At 41.2% G+C, this 19,785-nt stretch overlaps 1 protein-coding gene across 1 annotated transcript in view; it reads right to left on the bottom strand.

The window, feature by feature from the left end:
- Positions 1 to 490: 490 nt before the first annotated feature.
- Positions 491 to 19,785, bottom strand: part of LOC134620201 (alpha-2-macroglobulin-like) — a 38,159-nt gene continuing 18,864 nt past the window's right edge. Inside the window, exons 13-37 of the mRNA XM_065470085.1 lie at positions 19,588 to 19,755; positions 19,132 to 19,359; positions 16,085 to 16,148; positions 15,845 to 15,990; positions 15,296 to 15,445; positions 14,387 to 14,530; positions 14,166 to 14,280; positions 13,946 to 14,081; positions 13,316 to 13,541; positions 12,673 to 12,799; positions 11,592 to 11,713; positions 11,443 to 11,494; positions 11,102 to 11,185; positions 8,891 to 9,067; positions 8,565 to 8,640; positions 6,425 to 6,581; positions 4,629 to 4,703; positions 2,687 to 2,849; positions 2,425 to 2,612; positions 1,862 to 2,074; positions 1,242 to 1,366; positions 1,044 to 1,134; positions 888 to 956; positions 702 to 807; positions 491 to 561 (exon numbers count right to left, since the gene is read on the bottom strand). Coding sequence (XP_065326157.1) covers positions 524 to 561; positions 702 to 807; positions 888 to 956; positions 1,044 to 1,134; positions 1,242 to 1,366; positions 1,862 to 2,074; positions 2,425 to 2,612; positions 2,687 to 2,849; positions 4,629 to 4,703; positions 6,425 to 6,581; positions 8,565 to 8,640; positions 8,891 to 9,067; positions 11,102 to 11,185; positions 11,443 to 11,494; positions 11,592 to 11,713; positions 12,673 to 12,799; positions 13,316 to 13,541; positions 13,946 to 14,081; positions 14,166 to 14,280; positions 14,387 to 14,530; positions 15,296 to 15,445; positions 15,845 to 15,990; positions 16,085 to 16,148; positions 19,132 to 19,359; positions 19,588 to 19,755 — 3,240 coding nt within the window. The 3' untranslated portion in view covers positions 491 to 523. The remainder of the gene's footprint in view (positions 562 to 701; positions 808 to 887; positions 957 to 1,043; positions 1,135 to 1,241; positions 1,367 to 1,861; positions 2,075 to 2,424; positions 2,613 to 2,686; positions 2,850 to 4,628; positions 4,704 to 6,424; positions 6,582 to 8,564; positions 8,641 to 8,890; positions 9,068 to 11,101; positions 11,186 to 11,442; positions 11,495 to 11,591; positions 11,714 to 12,672; positions 12,800 to 13,315; positions 13,542 to 13,945; positions 14,082 to 14,165; positions 14,281 to 14,386; positions 14,531 to 15,295; positions 15,446 to 15,844; positions 15,991 to 16,084; positions 16,149 to 19,131; positions 19,360 to 19,587; positions 19,756 to 19,785) is intronic.

Raw genomic sequence — 19,785 nt, 5'->3', positions numbered from 1 at the left:
GATGTTGCACACACACACACACACACACACACACACACACACACACACACACACACACACACACACACACATTATGTTTCTTTCTTTTACTTCCGTGGGCGTCACTTGCCAGCTGTCACTGAACGTCTCCCAAGAGCACGTTTTGCTTTTTTAATGTTTTGCCCACTTGCACCATTTTGTTTTTGCCTAAACCTGCACAAAGACAGAAATGTGGCATAAGGCCAGTCTCAGGGTCCATACACAGCACTATATTTTCCATTCTGCCTGTTATTAATAATGAAGCATGTTATTAAAGAAGCATTAATAATACTGGAGCTGGTAACACACACGCACACACACATGTGAGCAGAAAAAGTATCTTTATTCAAATGCAGGTTTAAACCTCAGGACCAGCCACACCTTCTTCAAACTGTGAGACGAAGAATAAAAGTTAGTAAAAGTTCAAAGTTGGTCCATTGATGCTGTGAACATGAACGTGTGTGAAAGGTGTACTTGTGTGTTATTACAGCTTCTTACCTGCAGCTCACGACACAAACATGTATTGGGTCTCAGCCTGGTCACCTGACAGAAACATGGTAGAAAAACATGAAAGTGTCATTTCTCTGTGTCCCACTGATGGAAACATCAGCTTGTATGAACTGTTCAGTCTGATGAATCCTCTGAAGTGAAGCTGTTGGAGTAAAGCTTAGCTAGACTTGGACCTGGTTGGTAGTAGTCATAGATCTTGACCACGGCTGGCTTCAGGTTGTCCACTGGGAGCTCCTGGATGATGTCTAAGCTGTGGTTGATGGGTGTGTCCTTTGATAACTGGACGAGACAGAAACAATCGCAGACACAGTTAGTATCAAAGATCATCATCTGGTGTCCCCACAGTGACTTTCACTTACCTCCTCTAAGTACACCAGAACATGATCCTCCTTTTGTTCAACACGACTCACCAGGGAGCCATGTTTGAGCTGTGAGGAGATGACATCATCTTTATTATTATCATCACAATTATCACATGAGACACACGTGTTGGTAGAATCTGTCTAATTACTCACACTCTTCAAAGACTCGGGGTCTGGGGAAAATCCAGAGAGCATTTTGATGTCCAGGATCACCATGTTTGTAGTTTTCTCCTTTCCACTGTACCTGTGTTTGAACAGTGTGATTATGACCTGTGTGCACACTTGCTTTTCATCTACCAGCAGTTCCTCCACACGGGTAAAGAGCACTCCTCTAACCTGTCACATACTTACAGCGATTGTATTTGCACAATGAATTTGGGTCTAGCAGATTCACTGGTGGTGTTGACCTCTAGTTGGACTTTCACACTGAGAGTGGTGACATCAGCAGGTGTTGGGATGTTGTAGGTGGCAGAAATCTGGGAAACACACTTGGGTCACGTGTGGAACAGAACTAATCACACCTCAGTGCACCCTGCTGTCACTGCTCTACACCATGACACATATTTGCACACATACTTTTATATTCATACCTATATGTCTATATTCATCTTAATATGAGTATCTCTGTTATATCTACACTCATTTTATACGAGTGCTTCATGTTTGGTGTATATTTGCTGCTTTGACAACTCAGTTTCCCTCTGGGATAAATAGTTTCCCTGATTCTGATACAGACAGAAAGTTCATTTATTTTTGCTCAGTTCTCTAATTGAGTTTGAAATAGCATTGTACTCTCTACAGTTATTACTGTCAGGTCTAATGTCTTTATTGTGTATGAAAATAATGTGCAAGATGAGCTTTATTACATGTGGAAATGCTAATGCTCTCTAAAGTTTTATAAGTAAAAAGAAAAAGAAGAAACCCTTTCTCTGACATCAACCAGGAGCTTGTCACATGATGCTGTCACTGACCTGCACTGAAGCACATGCAGTGCCCTTCACCTCCAGGCTGTATTTTCCTGACACGTCCTGCAGCGCCTCCTCCTGGTAGAGCAGTTTGTTGCTCTGATTTACATCAAATGTCAGCTGACTGCTGGGAGCCTGAACTGTCACTGTGCTCCAACCTTCAGGACTGAACACCAGAGTGGAGTAGAGAGCCAGAGCCTGAAGAGCCACCACCGTGTCCTACAGGATGGATTCACTGTGGTTAACACACACAGCATATGTCTCCATATTACATGGGCTGAAGTGGAATAGACATTAAGTTAAAACTGCCTGTGTCACTTTGAAACCCTCTCACAAAAGAGATCCTTAATCTCAACTATTCTAAATTTCACTTCCTCGTTAAATAAACGTTAAACAGGTTAAAATATCTTTAACTGAGAATCATCAAAGTATAGAAATTACAGGTATAAACTTGCAGGTGATCTGTTATTTACAGGCTGTTACGTGTAGTTAGTGTACAGAAGTGTGAGGTAACATTGCTATTCTGTTAAAACAATGATGAGCTTCATGCTGTTCGGGTGGTGTCGTACCTGAGTGGAGGAGAAGCCTCCGTAATAGTTCTGCTGCCCAGTCAGCCACCTGATAATACCAGAGGCATATCCCAGATCCTCAGCAGTCGGGGAGGCGCTGAGTTTGGCCAACAGCACATAAGAGCTGATCTCCACTGACAGGGAGGCTGATGTTTCTGCTGCTGTCTGAGACCAGTAGAGGAAACCTCCTACAAACACACACAATAACAGTCACAGTGATGCTAATAAAGCCTGAATGATGTCCTGCTAAAGGATGACTGACCTTCCCTCACTGCAACTGTGTCTAAGTGCTGCAGAAGGTGAGCTCGGGTCTCCACGTCTCCTGCCAGAGTGAACACATAGGCCAGCAGAGCTGTAGTGTAGGTGTTGCTCAGGTCACTGAGAGACTCCTTGAGACAAGCCAGGCTCTTGTTCATCACAGGATCCTTTAAATGATCAAAACAAAGAACTTCAATGGAAAAACAGAAATCTTCTTTCATTAAACCCAGTGTGAGAAGAATAGGAGGCAGTATTCCTGATTTAGTCACTCAAAACATCAGCGTGATAATAGAAAGTGGCAGATGTGGGAAAACACAGCAAATAGAGGAAAGTACAGATCAATCTTCTAGTAGTATTTACAATATAAAGAACATATTGAAAAAACACTGTACAGGTTGGGTGGTGATACAAGTTCTTCCTGGTGAGAGTTCAGGTATGTGGATGACACCTGGGTGGAAATCAATTCTCAGGACGTTCCACAATTCACAGATCACATTAACTTGGTGGAACGACATCAAATTCACCAGGGAGGATATGAAAAGTGTCAGGTTAGCCTTCTTAGACTGTGAGATTTCCATCAGTAATGGGGGACATTTAAAAGCTGATGTGTACCGTAAACCTAAGCTCCAGCCGATCCAGGAGAGAAGGACAACTGCTGTCTATGTGAAAACCTGTAGTGATCCCGAACTACCAAAAGGCAACATTGCAGACATAGAGGACAGCTACAAGTACTTGGGGATCCAACAGGCAAATAGGAACAACAAAGAGGCTGCTGGGAAAGCCGCTACCACCAAGTACCTGCAGAGGTTCAGGCAAATCCTGAGGAGTCAGCTGAATGTTAGGACAGGATCCGGCCTGTCAAAACCTACGCCCTGCCCGTCATCAGGTACCCTGCTGGGATAATAAGCTGGCAAAAGGAGGAGATAGAAGCCACTCACATCAAGACAAGAAAGTTCCTGACCATGCATTGAGGATTTCACCCCAAGTCCCGCATGCTAAATGGAAGGAAGGAGGCCGGGGACTGGTGAGAGTCAGCACCATATTCCACGATGAGACAACGAACATCCACAAATACATCACGAAGATGGCCCCAACTGACCGCATGCTCAGTGAATATCTCAGGCAGCAGAAGCCCAAGAAAGAGGAGGAAGGCGAGGAACCATCATGGAAGGACAGGCCCCTGCACGGTATGTACCACCGGCAGATAGAGGAGGTGGCTGATATCCAGAAACTTACCAGTGGCCGGACAAAGCTGGACTGAAAGACAGCACAGAGGCACTAATCATAGCAGCACGAGAACAATCTCTGAGCACAAGATCCATAGAGGCTGGGGTCTATCACACCAGGCAAGACCCCAGGTGCAGGCTGTGTAAAGATGCCCCAGAGACAATCCAGCACATAACAGCAGGGTGCAAGATGTTAGCAGGCAAGGCATACATGGAAAGCCATAACCAAGTGGCCGGCATAGTGTACAGGAACATCTGTGCTGAGTATGGACCCAAGGTCAAAATGGGAGGTTCCCCTAGAGTGGTGGAGAATGACCGAGCTAAGATCCTGTGGGACTTCCAGATACAGACAGACAAAATGGTGGTGGCTAACCAACCAGACATAGTGGTGGTAGACAAACAGAAGAAGACAGCCGCCATGATTGATGTAGCGTTTCCGAACGACAACAACATCAGGAAGAAGGAACAGGAGAAGCTCGAGAAATACTAAGGGCTCAAAGAAGAGCTCGGTAAGATGTGGCGGGTGACGGTAATGGTAACTTGATGCATGCTCCATATAAGAATGCCAATAGAAATGAACTGTGTCATCTGGTGATGTTGGATGGTAGTGAGACCTGCTTATGTGTAGAGACTGCTGGTTGAACCTAACTCCATGGCTCAGCAGGACAAACTCTACTCCTTTTTTTGTTAAATACCTTGATATTCTTTGAGTCTACTCACATGTTGGGATGTATTCATTTCCAAGAAGGCAGCTGTAACGTACGCACTGAGAGTCACTTCATCAGATACACCACCCTGTCAACAGAAGACATCATAGACACTTATCATTAATGCACCAACATTCAGGGAAATGAAGTCATGAAAATGATTTTTAGCTGCATGTGGTTTTAGTATCATGAATGTCTTGATGCATGTTCAAACATCCAGCTAAAGAGATGAACAGGAAGTTGATTTTGTTCATCTGGACATTGTATTTCCAGTGAGATGGATGTTTCTTCACCTCGGGTTTCCCCAACCTTATAAACAGTTTGTGTAGTCATCTACTAATCGGAAGGTTGATGGTTTGATTCCCAGCTGCTCCAGCCTGCATGCAAAATATTTGTGGGCAAGATACTAATCCCAAGTTGGTCTCTAGTGCATACTTTGTATTTTGTATTAGGGCTGCCACAAACGATTATTTTGATAGTCGACTAGTCACCGATTATTTTTGCGATTAGTCGACTAATCAGATCATGCATCCATTGGACGTAAAAGGTACAGCGTATTGCACCAGCAGCATCTGCTCTTATATAATGATCATTAGCTTACAGCTTTAAGTGTTTAAGGTATGTGCTAACTAAAAATAAAGACAAGATGATAGTTTATTACATTTTAATGAAATTTGCAGATTGTTTGAGTGAAGCTTAATAAACTCAGCCGTCTGCTCATTGCTATCTAAAAGCGTATGAATGTAAGAGTGAATGAATAGTGGTATTGTAAAGCGCTTTGAGGGGTCCTGAAAAGCGCTATATAAAATGTAATCCATTATTATTATTATAAAATATAACAGGACACCAGAGTATATTCAGGAGCATCTCACACTTCTAATAATCAGCTGTCTGCTTGACATTTATTCAGCTGTGTAAAAACTATAACTTTAATCTCAGCCAAACCGATTTACTCAGGAACAAACAAAATACTGAAAAAAAGCCAAAAAATAAAATTTTTAAGTTATCTAAGTGACTTATATATCATGTTTAACCTGAGTAGTGAAATACGACGGTGGGTTTGAAAATGGTTTGCCCGGAATCCGGTGTTCTGACCGGCTCAAGTGAGCGTTAAACCCCGTCTAGCTATCGTTCTACTGGGTAACAGATGTCTCCGAAAATGTCGGAGCGCTTTTGAAAATATGTGGTGTCTTGATAAACTGAGCAGATATCTGAAGTTTACACAGCTACATTCTCGCCTGAAAATATGTTAAACGTTTATTTTGTGACCCAGAAAGAGTAATAAGAGAAATATGAAAACTAACTAGCTGCCGCCATTGTTGGAAACTAAACTGGGCCGCGCTATGAATTCTGGGACACAGCTTCTTCTTCTTCGGGGTTTAACGGCAGCTGGCATCCTTGTACATGCAGTGCTGCCATCTTCTGTTTCAGTCCGTTATTACACTCTTAAATCCTACTACTTATTCCTGCGTCTTTTGGGATCTTACAAAGCTTCAAATGACGTGTCGACTATTAAATTATTCGTCGACGATCAAATTGTCAACGTAATCGTGACTAGTCGACTAATCATGGTAGCCCTATTTTGTATAAATATGTGTGAATGCTACATAGAAGGCAGTGCTGGAGTGAATGGAGCAAGATGTGTGGGAATTATTTCTTAAATAAAATAATAGAATGTACTGGTGTGAGCTATTACAGTATTTAATACAGTGTTTTCCATGTATGCATGACATTATTGATAAAATTTGTTAAAGTGCATCCACACTGGAGGCTGTTTCCACAGTCTAACAAAGAAGAACTGCAGGTTACCTTCATTCTGTTGTTGAAGAGTTTCCCAGACTTTTCAAAACAGCCATTTTCTTGTTGTTTATGTTGCAGCCAGGACTTAGACTCTTCGATCTTTCTGGGATCAATATAGACGAAAGACTGAGCTTTGGAAAAACTTCTTACCACAAATGCAGTCAGCCTGACAAAAAGAAAACAACACTTACACGTCTTACAACGATGGAAATGTTTGGCTGTGAGGTCACATTAAGAGAAAGAAATACTGATCATTTAGAAAATAAAGTTGAAATTTCAAAATTAAATTTGAAAATGTATTTTGAGAAAAAAGCCAAAATGTGGGCAAGTTATTTCAGGACAAACTGCCACGGTTGCTTTACCCTCTGAATTAGTGAAATCGTACTTCAGACTCAGTTTTAGTAACAAGGAAGGAACTGATGTCACTTGTAGCAAATAAAAACCATGTGGCAGTAAGTATAAGTACACTGAAAACCAGAAAGTGGTGGAGACTTTATTATTGAAATAGTATTTAGACTTTTTCTTAAAGTAGAATAAGAACTTTAATCTTTAAAATTTGACTTTATTCTAATAATGATCAATAACATTTATTGATTATGTGGCTCTAATGCTCCTTCCTACCTACTAAATTACACAGTATTAACCAAAAGTTATTGTTAATGTTATCTTATTCAAAGGATTAAATGGAGAATTATTTTAAGTATTAGAGGCAGACATGTTTATGTCTTGATGCATTCTCAATCATCCAGGAAAGTAAATCTCCAAAAGTTGATTCTGTTCATCTGGACGTAGCGTTTTGTGGGAGAAACGTTTCTTCACTCATCCAAGTGACTTCTTCAGTCTCAGCTGACTGCAGGTTTCCCCAAACCTTATAAACAGTACATTTGCATAATGACTGAAACCAGCCCACTGAAGGAACAATGGGCTGTGAGGTCAGTTCCTTAATCATAATTATGCAAATTCCCATGACCATTAATCAACAATCACTGACCAAAACCCACTGATCAAAGAACACTGATCAATGGGCATGAGTACGTGAAAAGGGAAAGACCATTTCTGAATCGAGGAGGGGGCCTAAGGGTACATCTTTCGCCATCTTACAACGCTGTGATTGCAGCCATTCCCCAACTCTCTGTGAATGGTACTCATGGCCATTGATCAGTGTTCTTTGATCAGTGGATTTTGGTCAGTGATTGTTGTCTGTGAAGGTTCTCAGTCATCCAGGTCATCGTAGTCAAAGGAGTTGCAAAGAAAAGCGTCTGGACTTCTTAAAGTTGCTTGAAGACGTTTCACCTCTCATCCGAGAAGCTTCTTCAGTTCTAAGGTCAAATGGTGGAGAGTCCCAGATTTAAACCAAGTGGGAGTTTCCCCCCAAAAGAGGGACAAAGGACCCCCTGGTGATCCTCTAATCACATGAGCCAAGGTGTGAAAGCGGGTGTGGGACCTAATCAGCCAGGGTTTCGGGTGTGCTCATTGTGAAACCTGGCCCCACCTTGTCATGTGAATTCCTGAGGTCAGATGGCCCAGGATGTGAGTGGGCATTATTACTCCCCAGACGCCTTAATGCCCACTCACATCCTGGGCCATCTGACCTCAGGAATTCACATGACAAGGTGGGGCCAGGTTTCACAATGAGCACACCCGAAACCCTGGCTGATTAGGTCCCACACCCGCTTTCACACCTTGGCTCATGTGATTAGAGGATCACCAGGGGGTCCTTTGTCCCTCTTTGGGGGGAAACGTCTTCAAGCAACTTAAAGAAGTCCAGACGCCTTTCTTTGCAACTCCTTTGACGTCAGTGATTGTTGATCAGTGGTCATGGGAATTTGCATAATTATGATTAAGGAACTGACCTCACAGCCCATTGTTCCTTCAGTGGGCTGGTTTCAGTTATTATGCAAATGTACTGTTTATAAGATTTGGGGAAACCTGCAGTCAGCTGAGACTGAAGAAGTCACTTGGATGAGTGACGAAACGTTTCTCCCACAAAACGCTACATCCAGATGAACAGATTCAACTTTTGGAGACAGACATGTTTATGTTTTTAATGGGTAGTCAAACTTCAAGAAATGTCTTCTGTTTGGTGGGATACTTAAAAACTAGTGTAACCTCTCTGGTTTATGACATGTTTGATCAGTGATGTTCTCACCAAGTGTTTCCTGGTCCTGTTCCAAATGTGGTGTAAGCACCGTCAGCACTTTTGTAGTTGAGCTGTCTTTGGTATCCTGTAACAACAGGGACACAATGATTGAGACATTGTTGCTATGGTGATGACTGGACTCCATTTGTTTATGGATCTGCATGTGTACATCAAGATTTGGGAAATTCTACGACTCTTGCTGACAGATGAGGAAAATGACACATTTGACCAAAAACTGTGGCTAATGTTCTGCCTCATGTCGGCTTGTTTCTTGAACCGTGTGTGTTGAAGTGATTCAAATGATTTCCTTCTTAGAGGAAACAATAAAAACTTGCCACTGGTGAGGAAGTTAGTAGCTTTTTCCATGATGGCTGTGGTGAGCTGCTGTGTGCCTTTCAGGTAGTGGAGGATGTAGATGTTGGGGGCCAGGAGAGCCATGTTCTGCTCCCCACATCCATACGGCATCTGCAGCAATCCATCCAGGTTCTTCAGAGCCCGGCCGAGGATGTCACCTGATCAAAAACACTGATTCACTAAAACTAACAAAACTAGCGTGAAACAACTTTGTATTATTGGGCAAAGATAACCTGAATAATTTCAATATGCAATTTTAAATGATGATTTCATTTGCTGAGCGAAAAAACATCCAAACTGAAAATCGTAGATTGACTGTGATTAACCAAATATTTCTGAGAAGACTGAGTTTCATTTCACCAACCAGACCCAGACCTGATTAAGGCCAGACCTGCTGGATCAAGAAATCACTCAAGTACCATCTGTTTGACAAATGGAAGCAGGCTAAAAGATGTCAAAAAGAAACACGTCGTTGCCATGATTGAAAGAAATTCAAAAATAGGCGAGAAGTCTTGAGATCTATCAGTTTGGACAGGGTTAAAATCAGTTTCTACAGTTTTGGAGCGCCTGTGCTCCAAAACTCTAGAAAAGATGTGGCCAAAATTACTCCATCGCACATCGACGACTTACTGAAAAAGTCAAACGAATCCTAACAACACCCAGAACTGAAGGCCTTGCCTTCCTCTGTAAAGGTCAGAGTTTATGATTCAACAATACAAAGGAGACGGGGCAAAAACAGCATTCATGGACAAAACCACTGCTGACCAAAAAGAACACAAAAGCTTATCTCACATTTGCCAAAAAAACATCTCCATGCTCCACAAGATATTTGGGAGAATATTATGTGGACTGAGGAGAAAAAGTTTTGAGTTTTGTTGCATTTGGCTTAAAAGTGACGCATCATAGAAAGAACATCATACTAACTGTGGTGGTAGCAGTGTGAAGCTCTGGGGCTATGAGGCGTAGGGGTGTCTGTGGCTCAGCTGCAGGGAAGGGGTGGGGCATTGGGTTCAGGTGGTTAGCGACGGAGGAGTCTGGTTAAGGCAGCTGGTGGCCAGTGTTAAATCATGCCTCTGCTGTTTCAGTAGCACGCCACGACCTGGAGGGAAGAACTCTCTACCAGGAGAATGTTCAGCTACCAGTTTGTGCCTTGAATCTCAAACTTGGGCAATTAATCCTCTGGGGTGAGGGTATAATTGGCCGTTTTTGACTACTCTTGATTTTACCTCTATATTTCACCTTTAAAAACTGTTTATCTTGCCTTGTTTGGTATCGTTATTTTCAGCACAACTACAAATATCTGAAATTTGAGTTATTTTTTTTAATTGTGGCATACTATATTAGCACAATTGATCTAAATTCAGACAAAAAATTCAAAATCCGAGTGGAAAAAAGTTATGTTTTTTACTGTAAAACCCAAAAACATGTTTAACGAATCATTTTCATAACTTGAAATGCAAATAGAAGTTGTACATTTCTAAAAAATGTGTACACAGTTTGCAAACAACAAAGTTATATGGTACTATTTACCTAAAAATGCAGCCAAGGCCTCAGGCGTTTTTTATATAACCATTTAAGTCTATTTACAGATCAATCAGATGTGCCGCATCAAATAAGAAGGCACACAAATTATTTGTGCCAGTCCAAAAAAAAAAATAGTTTGTGTTCAGTGTAGCACAGAGGAGAACAGCACAGGCCTGAACCCTGCAGGTCTGACAGCAGGAGGGGTATCAGTCCTCACATATGAAAATTGGCTGTCTCTCTTTCTTTCACTCGCCCGCTTTTCGTCGAGGGCGTCACTACTAAAACTTCCCCTTCTCCCTAAACAACCAAGTGCCACATGTTGCCATATCATTTTTTGATTGGCTGACATGGTAAGCTAGGGAAGGGGTGTTTTTTTAATTTTTCACACAGACTATAGTTCTTCCTGCAAAGAATGGCACAACCAGCCTTTTGATTTTTGGGGTCCATTTATTTTTCACATAAGGCCAGGAAGATGTGGGTCGCTTTTTTCTATTTATAAATGAAATCATCTTTTAAAAGTTGAATACGGTTTTTACTTTTACTTGAACATGAGGTCTCTTTTATTTTCTGTTGTTTTAGTAATTTGCTATTTGCCTTTTTAACAAAGCTTTAACTTGACATATTTTTATTTGGCTGAATCAAAATTGAGATGAAATCATGAGGTTTACCCAGGACTGATACAGAAGTGCGGGCAGATCCTTCTATCACATTCTCAGGCAGATGTATCTGCGCTTCCTCTGTCAGCGGGCTTCCTGTGTACAGACACAACAAAAGTCCAATCAGGAAGTCACGACTGCAACAGAGTTACTGTTCAAAGTCACCAGGTGGCCTGATCTTCAGCACATATCGTTACATTTTGTGAAAGTAACAGGTGAAAATTTGGGACATTTCTATTAACATTTTCACTTTAAAAATAACTTTTTATTTACACAATGCACTCCACTGCTTATTTAGGTCATTTGTTTATTTACATTATTTAACTGGTGTTGCTGATGGACATCACACTGACCTTTTGGACAAAGAAGCCAGTTGTACGTCTTTGTCATCTCAGTTCCCTCAGCCTGAGGAAGAGGACGTGCAAAATTATCTTTAAAAAGAGCAACAATTTAAATTTTATGAGTAAAAATGTTTTTCTGGTCTTGTATTTATGGTACTGACCTTCACTATGAGAGATTTGGTGACCACGTCGATGCGACCTCTGTCTGGTACGCTCACAACCTCATTATCACATGACACATGGGAAGCTACGGCCTCAGCAGACACAGTCACATTCACAGCCCCTAAAAACAGCAGCACAGGTCACCTTCTTTATCTCTCCATTAAAATAAAGGTTACTGAGGTTATTTTACAGATTTTGTAGAAACTAGAAGGAAATGTGTTGGGACGAAAGAAAACAGTTAACTGTGATCAGACTAGATCTAAATCTAGATCTCTAGATTTAATGTTGGTTCTAAATCGAAGGTAAGATAAATTATAATTGGAAATTTTACTGCATCAGGCATGAAAGACCTGAGCTGAAAAAAAAACAGTCCAAAATGATGCCAGGGTTGCTGCTGAGTCCTGCTGGAGGCCAAAGTACTGCAAATCATAAGATCTAATTAAGATTAAGAAGAAATAATTTGCATGGCAATTCATCTGCAAACAGTCTTTTCTAATCATACTGTCCAAGGGAAGCATGCATAATGTAAATAATTGATGAGAATTGAAAGGAAGGTTTCAAAATGACTTATAATTGGCTAAGACAGCTGCATTAAGTAAAGCATGAGGATGGAGGCAGCTGCTCCCCTCAGACTGGAGGTATAGACGTTCTGCCCCACTCCCTACAACCCCCACGTTTACCCTTCCAAACACAGGGGTTATATTCTTGGTTTACCTCGATTTGCAGCTGGATTTGACTGTCTACATGTCCTAGCTCTACACTGCACACTCACTGTTGTCTAATGCACATACAGCATTCTAAATTCCATGAATATAGCTTATTGGGTCTCAGATTCACTCATTTGATTATGATAACTTATATTTCAACAGTATTTCTCACATAGTGTTTTTATAATTTCTCTTTAATGTTTTAATCTCCATTTATTCTATTTAGCCGTCTTATGTGGATTCTTTTTCTTGAAGCTGCTTTTAAGTAACTTCCTGAGAGTTCACTTCCTGGTCTGGGTCCTGCACTTGGGCCATACTCAGCCTGCCACACACGGTTTCCTGGCAGTGTGGAGGACCAAAGCCTGATTCTCACCTAAGGCTGTTGGGATCATGGTCCACCTGAGGGTCTTGCGCTCGTTGGCACACAAACAGGATGTGTACAGATCACCAGAGAGAGGAGTGAGGGTGTAATCTGAGGACGGCCCAGGAGTGACAGTAACCTGTACGAGGAACACAGACAATATATTTTAAACTAGCTCAACAATCTCATGGCTACATTTAAACCTGAGTTCAAATGTGAACACATTTTTAAGCATCTAAATGAATGCACAAGCCTGATGTTATGAACTCATGATCAAAGTAGACCTTCATTTTACTTGGATACTTTAATCACTCCCTTCCTAATCGTTTCCCTCCATCTGTTTTCTTACAGCTTCCACACTAAACTCTGTTCTACAAGGTGCATGAGCGCACAAAGAAAGCTAGAGGAGGGTTGGTAGTGTAAAGACATTTGATTGGGCGATCCTGGTGTCAGTGCAGGTGAGCTTGTAGGTGTTGGTGAGCAGGGGCCCTTCAAGAACGGCCTGCATCCTGCATGGTTATATTGCCAAAGAAAAAATATTTTCTATTATATTTTAATAACTATGATATAAATTTTGCTTAGACAGTAATGTTTTCAGTATGGTTTTCCTTGGCTATGAACAGAAATGTATTTAAACACTTTAATCATTCATTACCATGATGCAGCTGGTCAGGTAGTTAAAGACAGTCGCCTTCAGTTCAAAGTGCTCCCCCCGGATGATGGAGTAGGGCATGGTGAGTTCAAGGAAGAAAGGTTGGAAGACTTTCATTTCTTTACGAGGAGCCAAACCAAAACCCTGAGAGGACAAACAGAAAGCCTCCGTCTCCCAGGTGGTGATGGTGTCTGGGACAGTCAGGGACACGCCCCTTTTTCCATCCTCTCTGAAGTAGCAGATACACACAAACATATTCTATAACATAATCAAACATGTCCATATGTGTGTAAGCGACCTGTATGATAGTAAAGTTACTATGACCTAAGAACATCCTGCTGTGTGAACTTCTTGTATATGTTACATTCTTGAACCTTGACAAAGTGAAAGAGCTCCACGTTACTGATGACAGTGAAATAATATATCCCACAAAAACAAAGCACCACTTTAAACATGACCAAACGTGCTTAAGAAAAAACTCACAACTATTTTATTTTCATGTTATTCACGTGTGCAAAGGAGACAGCAGAAAGTTCACATACCCTCTAGGTTTCTAAATGTACTCGTATATACTTAGTGTTTGTTTGTTTTTTTATTTAACATGCATCAGATCTCTTCACAACAGATACTTACCCAACTTCCACCAGATCCCAAATCCAAGTCTCAGGGAAGAAAGAGCGAACTGTCTCTATTGGTGCAGCTTCAGGAGGAAGATGCCCAGCAGATCCCAGACCAGGACCAGAAGAATATCTAACATCCGGAAGCATATCTAAAAAAAAAAAAAGGGAAAATAATTACCCGTTTTCTTTTTGGTAAATACAAAGAAAATTTGTATCAAAAACACAACGCAAACAAGCAAATGATTCACCATAGTAGACACGAGGGCCTTCATGGTAGACTTTTCCCTTGAACTGGAGGCATGAAGGCAATCGAATAAGCAAGTTTGTCGCCATCTTCAGTCCGACTTTCTAGATATTTCAGCAACACACAAAGATCAGTAAAAACTGGTGCAACAACAAAAACTATTGCATTTACATTATGTTTGACGGACTCACAGGTATACATGTATTTTACCTGGAAAACTGCATAAGCATCATTTTGCTCTTGACTGGGGTACGGCAAAACATATCTTTTTGGTCTCACATTAAGGCATTCTGTAGCATCATCAACCTCATATGGGATATATGAGGATTTCTTGAGTGGGAGCAAGTCAAATATCTGAAAAGAAAAGTGCAGTTCAGCAAAACCTCCAAACATTTTTAGTCCTATGAAGTTTTGACTGATCTATCTGTCTGTCATGATCATGGTCACATTTGGTCTACATATTTGTTAAACTCTTAAATGAAGTACTGGTGTAAATATTAGAACCAATTAGGTTCAAATGAACTGCTAGATTATCTAAGAAGAATTCTTAAAAAAAAAAAAATGATCAAGTTAGCAGTAAGCCTCCACAGATATGAGGTGTTGTAGTTGAGGTGTTGTAGCTGAGGGATCTGTTTAAAAAAAAAACTTACACAAGTTGTACAATTTCTCTATGAACTGTTCGTTCTTAGTGACTTTATATGGCTACAGTAAGTGTTCTCCATTTGAAGCCGTCCCTGTAGCTCCTTTACCTCCTTTAAGTCTCACTTATTCCAGGTTTTGCTGTATGTTTAACATCAACAAATACTCGTGTATTTGAACAGTTTTGATGTAAAGTTAAAGTCTTCCCAATAAAGTAGACACTGACTGGCAGGTGATACACTTACAGGACTGTCATCACAGACACATGCATTTGTAACCTTGTATTATTTCTATACTAGTTTGCTTTAAGACAAACTCAGCATTGAACTGTTACATAAAGTTGAATGTATGACTGCCCAAAGAATACTTATCAGGACAGAAATACCAGAGCGAAGGCGTGAGCTGCTGGTAACTCACGACACTACGGGCTCTGTAAATAAGGGATGTGTCCATCTCACTGATGTTAATATCAGCAGTTACCTTATCTGCATCCAGAGTCTTCCCAGGCTCCTTGATGAGAACGCTCTTGTCGATGGCGCTCACACCACACAGAGAATGTGGCAGGGCCGTCACCTGCATGTTGGTCTCTTCACCTGGGACGGCTGAAGACGGTGAAAACTCCACTGACACCTGACACACACAAAACACCCGTAGATGTTTAGTGACTGTGATAACTCCCCACTCACTGCTGGCTAAATGTGCTGCTTCACTGTGGTGAGTGACAAATCATGAGTCCCAGTGGGATGGCTGCACACTACATTGGACACTGTATGAACACTGTGTCAGTGTTAGATAGGTAGGACTTGCATCATCATTGAAAAAGGTGCTTGTATAAATGGGAGTGAGCGGGTCATGAGGTCGTATAAAGAAGCACTTTGAGTCCTCAGGTAGAGTAGAAACAGCCGTGCAACAACCAGTATATGCTAGAAATCCTCAGGTGATTTAGCCAACTGAATTTGACTTTGATTTGAACACCAGAGCATGACTGCAGACACCAAGCACACAGCACACCTCTAGAATTACACTCACCTTGTTGCTGAAGCATTTGTCAGTAGAGAAGTCAGCACTGTGGGCAATTACATCCTCACTTGGCAGGACGGCATAAGCCACAACCTGGAACTCTGGAGCCATCTCAGGAGACACTCTGACTTTAAAGGACACCTGGCCCTCATTCACTGAAACACAGGTCCAAACATACATCCACAGATCAACAAAACAGACCAACGTCAATGCTTGGCTGTGGCATTTGTGGAAATATGGGAATTTTACCCGATCTGTCTTGCACTTCAACCTGTTTTTGTCCTTGCATGGTGACAGCTCCTCTGGACAACACCTGGAAGACAGACATCATTTAAAAACAAGAATGAACTTGCACTGATATCTGTGGACATCACTACCAGTGAAAAGTTTTGACACCTTTTAATTCAATGTGCTTTTTAATGTGTTTTTTAATTTGTTTTTTTATGGCTTTGCTTTGGCTATTTCGTGTAACTGATAAAAACTAGTTTTCACAGCTGTCGACACTTGCTTCTCTAATTTAAAGAGCTATCCAAAAACACTCAGAGATTTCATACAGTGTGAGAATGAAGACATGCAAGCAGACCGAGGGTATCAGTTAACTTATCCAAGGGGCATGACTTTCAGAAACAATAACTTTGGTCTTATTTTCATTTAGGGTGAGAGAATACTGTGTTAATCAGTCTTTAACATCATGCAGACAGTTAAGCAAAGGCTGCAGTGGGACAGAGACATCCAGATTCAAGGGGAAGCAAATTTGGATGTCATGAGCATAACAATGAAAGGGAATGTTGTATTTCCTAAATATAGGAATAAAAATAAAAAAGGCAGCGTGTATAAGGAGAACAGAGCTGGACCCCAAACAGAGCCCTGTGGCACACCACAACACACAGGGGCAGAGGAAGAGGGGCATTGCCCAGTAGCAACAGAACATGAGCTCAGGACGAGATTTAAAACCAGACTGGAATGCTTCACAAATGCCACAAACATCTAAAAAGGTCTGACGTTGCTTGAAAACAACTTTTTCCAAATTTTTGGACATAAAATATGTTATGTTTACATACACTGCTAAGATGGTGAAGGGTTGCTTTACAGGGGGACTGAATATGAACATATACTCAGTTACCAGTAGGGGGCTCTGTGACTGATAGATATAGGAGAGAGGAAGAAGAAAGTGTTGTGATATGTACTGAATGGCTAACTACTGCTGAATACACGTTCCATTATAAACTAAGCTCCGTCTCCATTCTTCTGTCGAATACACCACAAAAGAGAGTTTAGAAACTGGCCTGAAGTTAGAAAGAACATTAGTATCAAGATTTCTCTTCTTAATAATGCCTCTGATGCTTATGTCTTTTATGTTGTGAGATTTGAAGATTCATGTGCTGAGGTGTTCTTTCTGTTCTCAAACCAATCTCCCTTTAACGGCTCAGTCTGGGTGGGTCTTTTTTCTCCTCGTCTTTCCTCGTGTATTGTGTATTTCCATTGTTCTAATTCTTCTGACCTGTCGTCCCCATGTGATGTTTGTGCAATGTAAGCGTGACAGGTTGAAGGACTACTGTTGAAGGACTACTGCATATAAAACTGTTCAGTTAATACTAATTCATATCAGTTGATATAAGAACAAAAATAATGTAAATATGGTAAGAAAATGGTTAAGAGGTTATATTATAATATTAATGGTTATATTAATGGCTTTATGTTACTTAAGAGAACTGCAAACTATACATCACTGATTGACTAGTAAGCTTTTTCTGGGGTTAGATTAGTAGTGTCTCTATTCTCCAGTAGGGGGCCTCCACGTCTTCTCCTCACTGCAATAAACGACTGCGTGAGAGACGCAAGTCATAATCACTCTCGTGATTCTTTTCCCCCCGGTTTCAGGGGTGTAACATATGTATGGCTGGAAGGGTAAGATGGCGCTGGACTGCTGGCAGCCTTTAACCCAATTTCCTTCTGGATCAATAAAGTTCATCAATCAGTCAAAAGTGCAGGGGGAACATAGGAAAAGCATAATAACTATAATGAGGGCTAGAATACAAACAACTTTAACTGAGAGCAGAACCCAGATGACTAAAACTAAGTTTGGGCTGGATCAGTATTTATGCTGAAATAGATCAAGGCTGCTGGATTCTAATGATGGACTGAGAGTGTCTTCTTCAGTCATGATGGGTTTTACAACAGTAGTATTTTAGCAAACACACAAAAAGTCTGGGCCCGTATCCCTAAAGAATCTTTGTGCAAAAAGTGGCTCCTAGCGGCCAAATTCTAAGAAAATTCTCAGAGTCATGACATTTTCTTAGAATTTCCCCTAAAAGTGACACGATAATCCCAGTTAATATAAAAGCTATTCCTCAAGATTCCTAGCGCTTAAAAGGGCTCCTAAGGCAAGATCTGCTAAGAGCAGGGAATAGGACTTTTAGTGGCTTAGGAGTTCCCCTAAGCAGCTGCACAAAATGGCCAACAGAAGAGGCAGGAGAGACACCTTTATGTTCGTTCACCAACTGGGCCAGCAACAAACCTTGCTCCTCAGTCCAGTTCGGCTTGCGAGTCCTTTTTTTCTCCATTTTCTGTGTTTGTAGGATATTTGTTAACAAGCCTTTATAAATAGACCAGCCAGCAATCACAGACATTGATAAAAGCTGAGCCGTGTTACCCTCGTTAAGACCACACTGGACTTGTAACGTTGTGATTTCTACTTCATTAGGGACAGCCCCTTGAGATAGGCCATCTTGTTTTCAATGGGGACCATATGGGAGTGAAAGTACAAAATATGCCAGCTGGGATATTGATATGAGCAAATAAGACACGAATCATTATTTGAACAGGGTGTAATGAGTTTAAGTTTTCACATATTTTAGATTCTAATGTTAGGCTATAACCCCTACAGCTTACTATTCATTTTCCAGATATTTTCTTGAATGTGAAATATTATTTACAATTACAGTCAGCATAAGATTAGAGTGTATAATTATGTTTATTGATTTGAGGGTACATCCTTTGCTCATTCTCACCAAAAGCTCATTTCCATCAAACTTGTAGGATCAACCAATCACGGCTTTTGAAATGATTACTCATACCTAGCAACGGGGTCAACCACACCTCCTCTCTAAGATAGGATTTTCCATCCATTCCTTGCTCAGAGTTCACTGAAAATGTTCTGGAATCACTTCTAAGCTAAAACTCCTGGCAAGGAATTTTTAGGTTAAGTTAGGAGCTCTCTGAGAGGATTCTCAGAATCTTTAGGGATACGGGCCCTGGTCATGTTCAACGTTGTAGTAAACCCAGAGATAACTCACCAGATAAATGACATCCACAGACCCTGGAGACTCTCCCACTATAGTGTAGTTTACTGATATGTCTTCTTCTGCGTCACAGGGCACTGCTTCATCGTTCGTCTGTACCTCTAGAGAGCTGATTGTTTTAATATCAGGAGAAGACGGCTGGGACATGGATAATGTGTGAAATCCCCTGTCATAGTATGCAGTTCTATATCCTGGCTGGCCCACTGTTGGTGTCAGGCTTGCCTAGTTGGGGATAAGAAACAAAAGTCTAAAAACTGGATCTAAAAATAACATTGGTCAATGAGGCAGTCTTTATAAGCAAGGCAAAGGTGGAGGAAGATGAGTCATAAACTATTTCAGGATTACTGTGGGAGGTATTTGGACATTTGCAGCCTATCAGAAACCAGTCGAGGTTTCAGGCTGCTGTGATGGCTGCATTAAATTACACATTGTTTCAGTGTGTCAGCTCACATGAAGTTGGATATCCTGGTCAAAGTTATCAGTGCTGAAGGAAAATGAGGCCACACCGTTGCTGTCAGTTGTCAGATTTTGTAGTGAGCGTGCTCGCCACATTTCTCCCGTGAACAGGTAGACCGGTGCGTTACAAACTGGTGTATTATTGTGGTACACTGCTTTGACCTGTTGAAACACACAATGCTCTATCAATGG

Source organism: Pelmatolapia mariae, linkage group LG3_W, assembly GCF_036321145.2.
Source record: "Pelmatolapia mariae isolate MD_Pm_ZW linkage group LG3_W, Pm_UMD_F_2, whole genome shotgun sequence".
Classification (NCBI taxonomy): domain Eukaryota; kingdom Metazoa; phylum Chordata; class Actinopteri; order Cichliformes; family Cichlidae; genus Pelmatolapia; species Pelmatolapia mariae.
The sequence above is the reverse complement of the archived record's forward strand: the minus strand, read 5'-3'. Positions and strand labels throughout refer to the sequence as shown.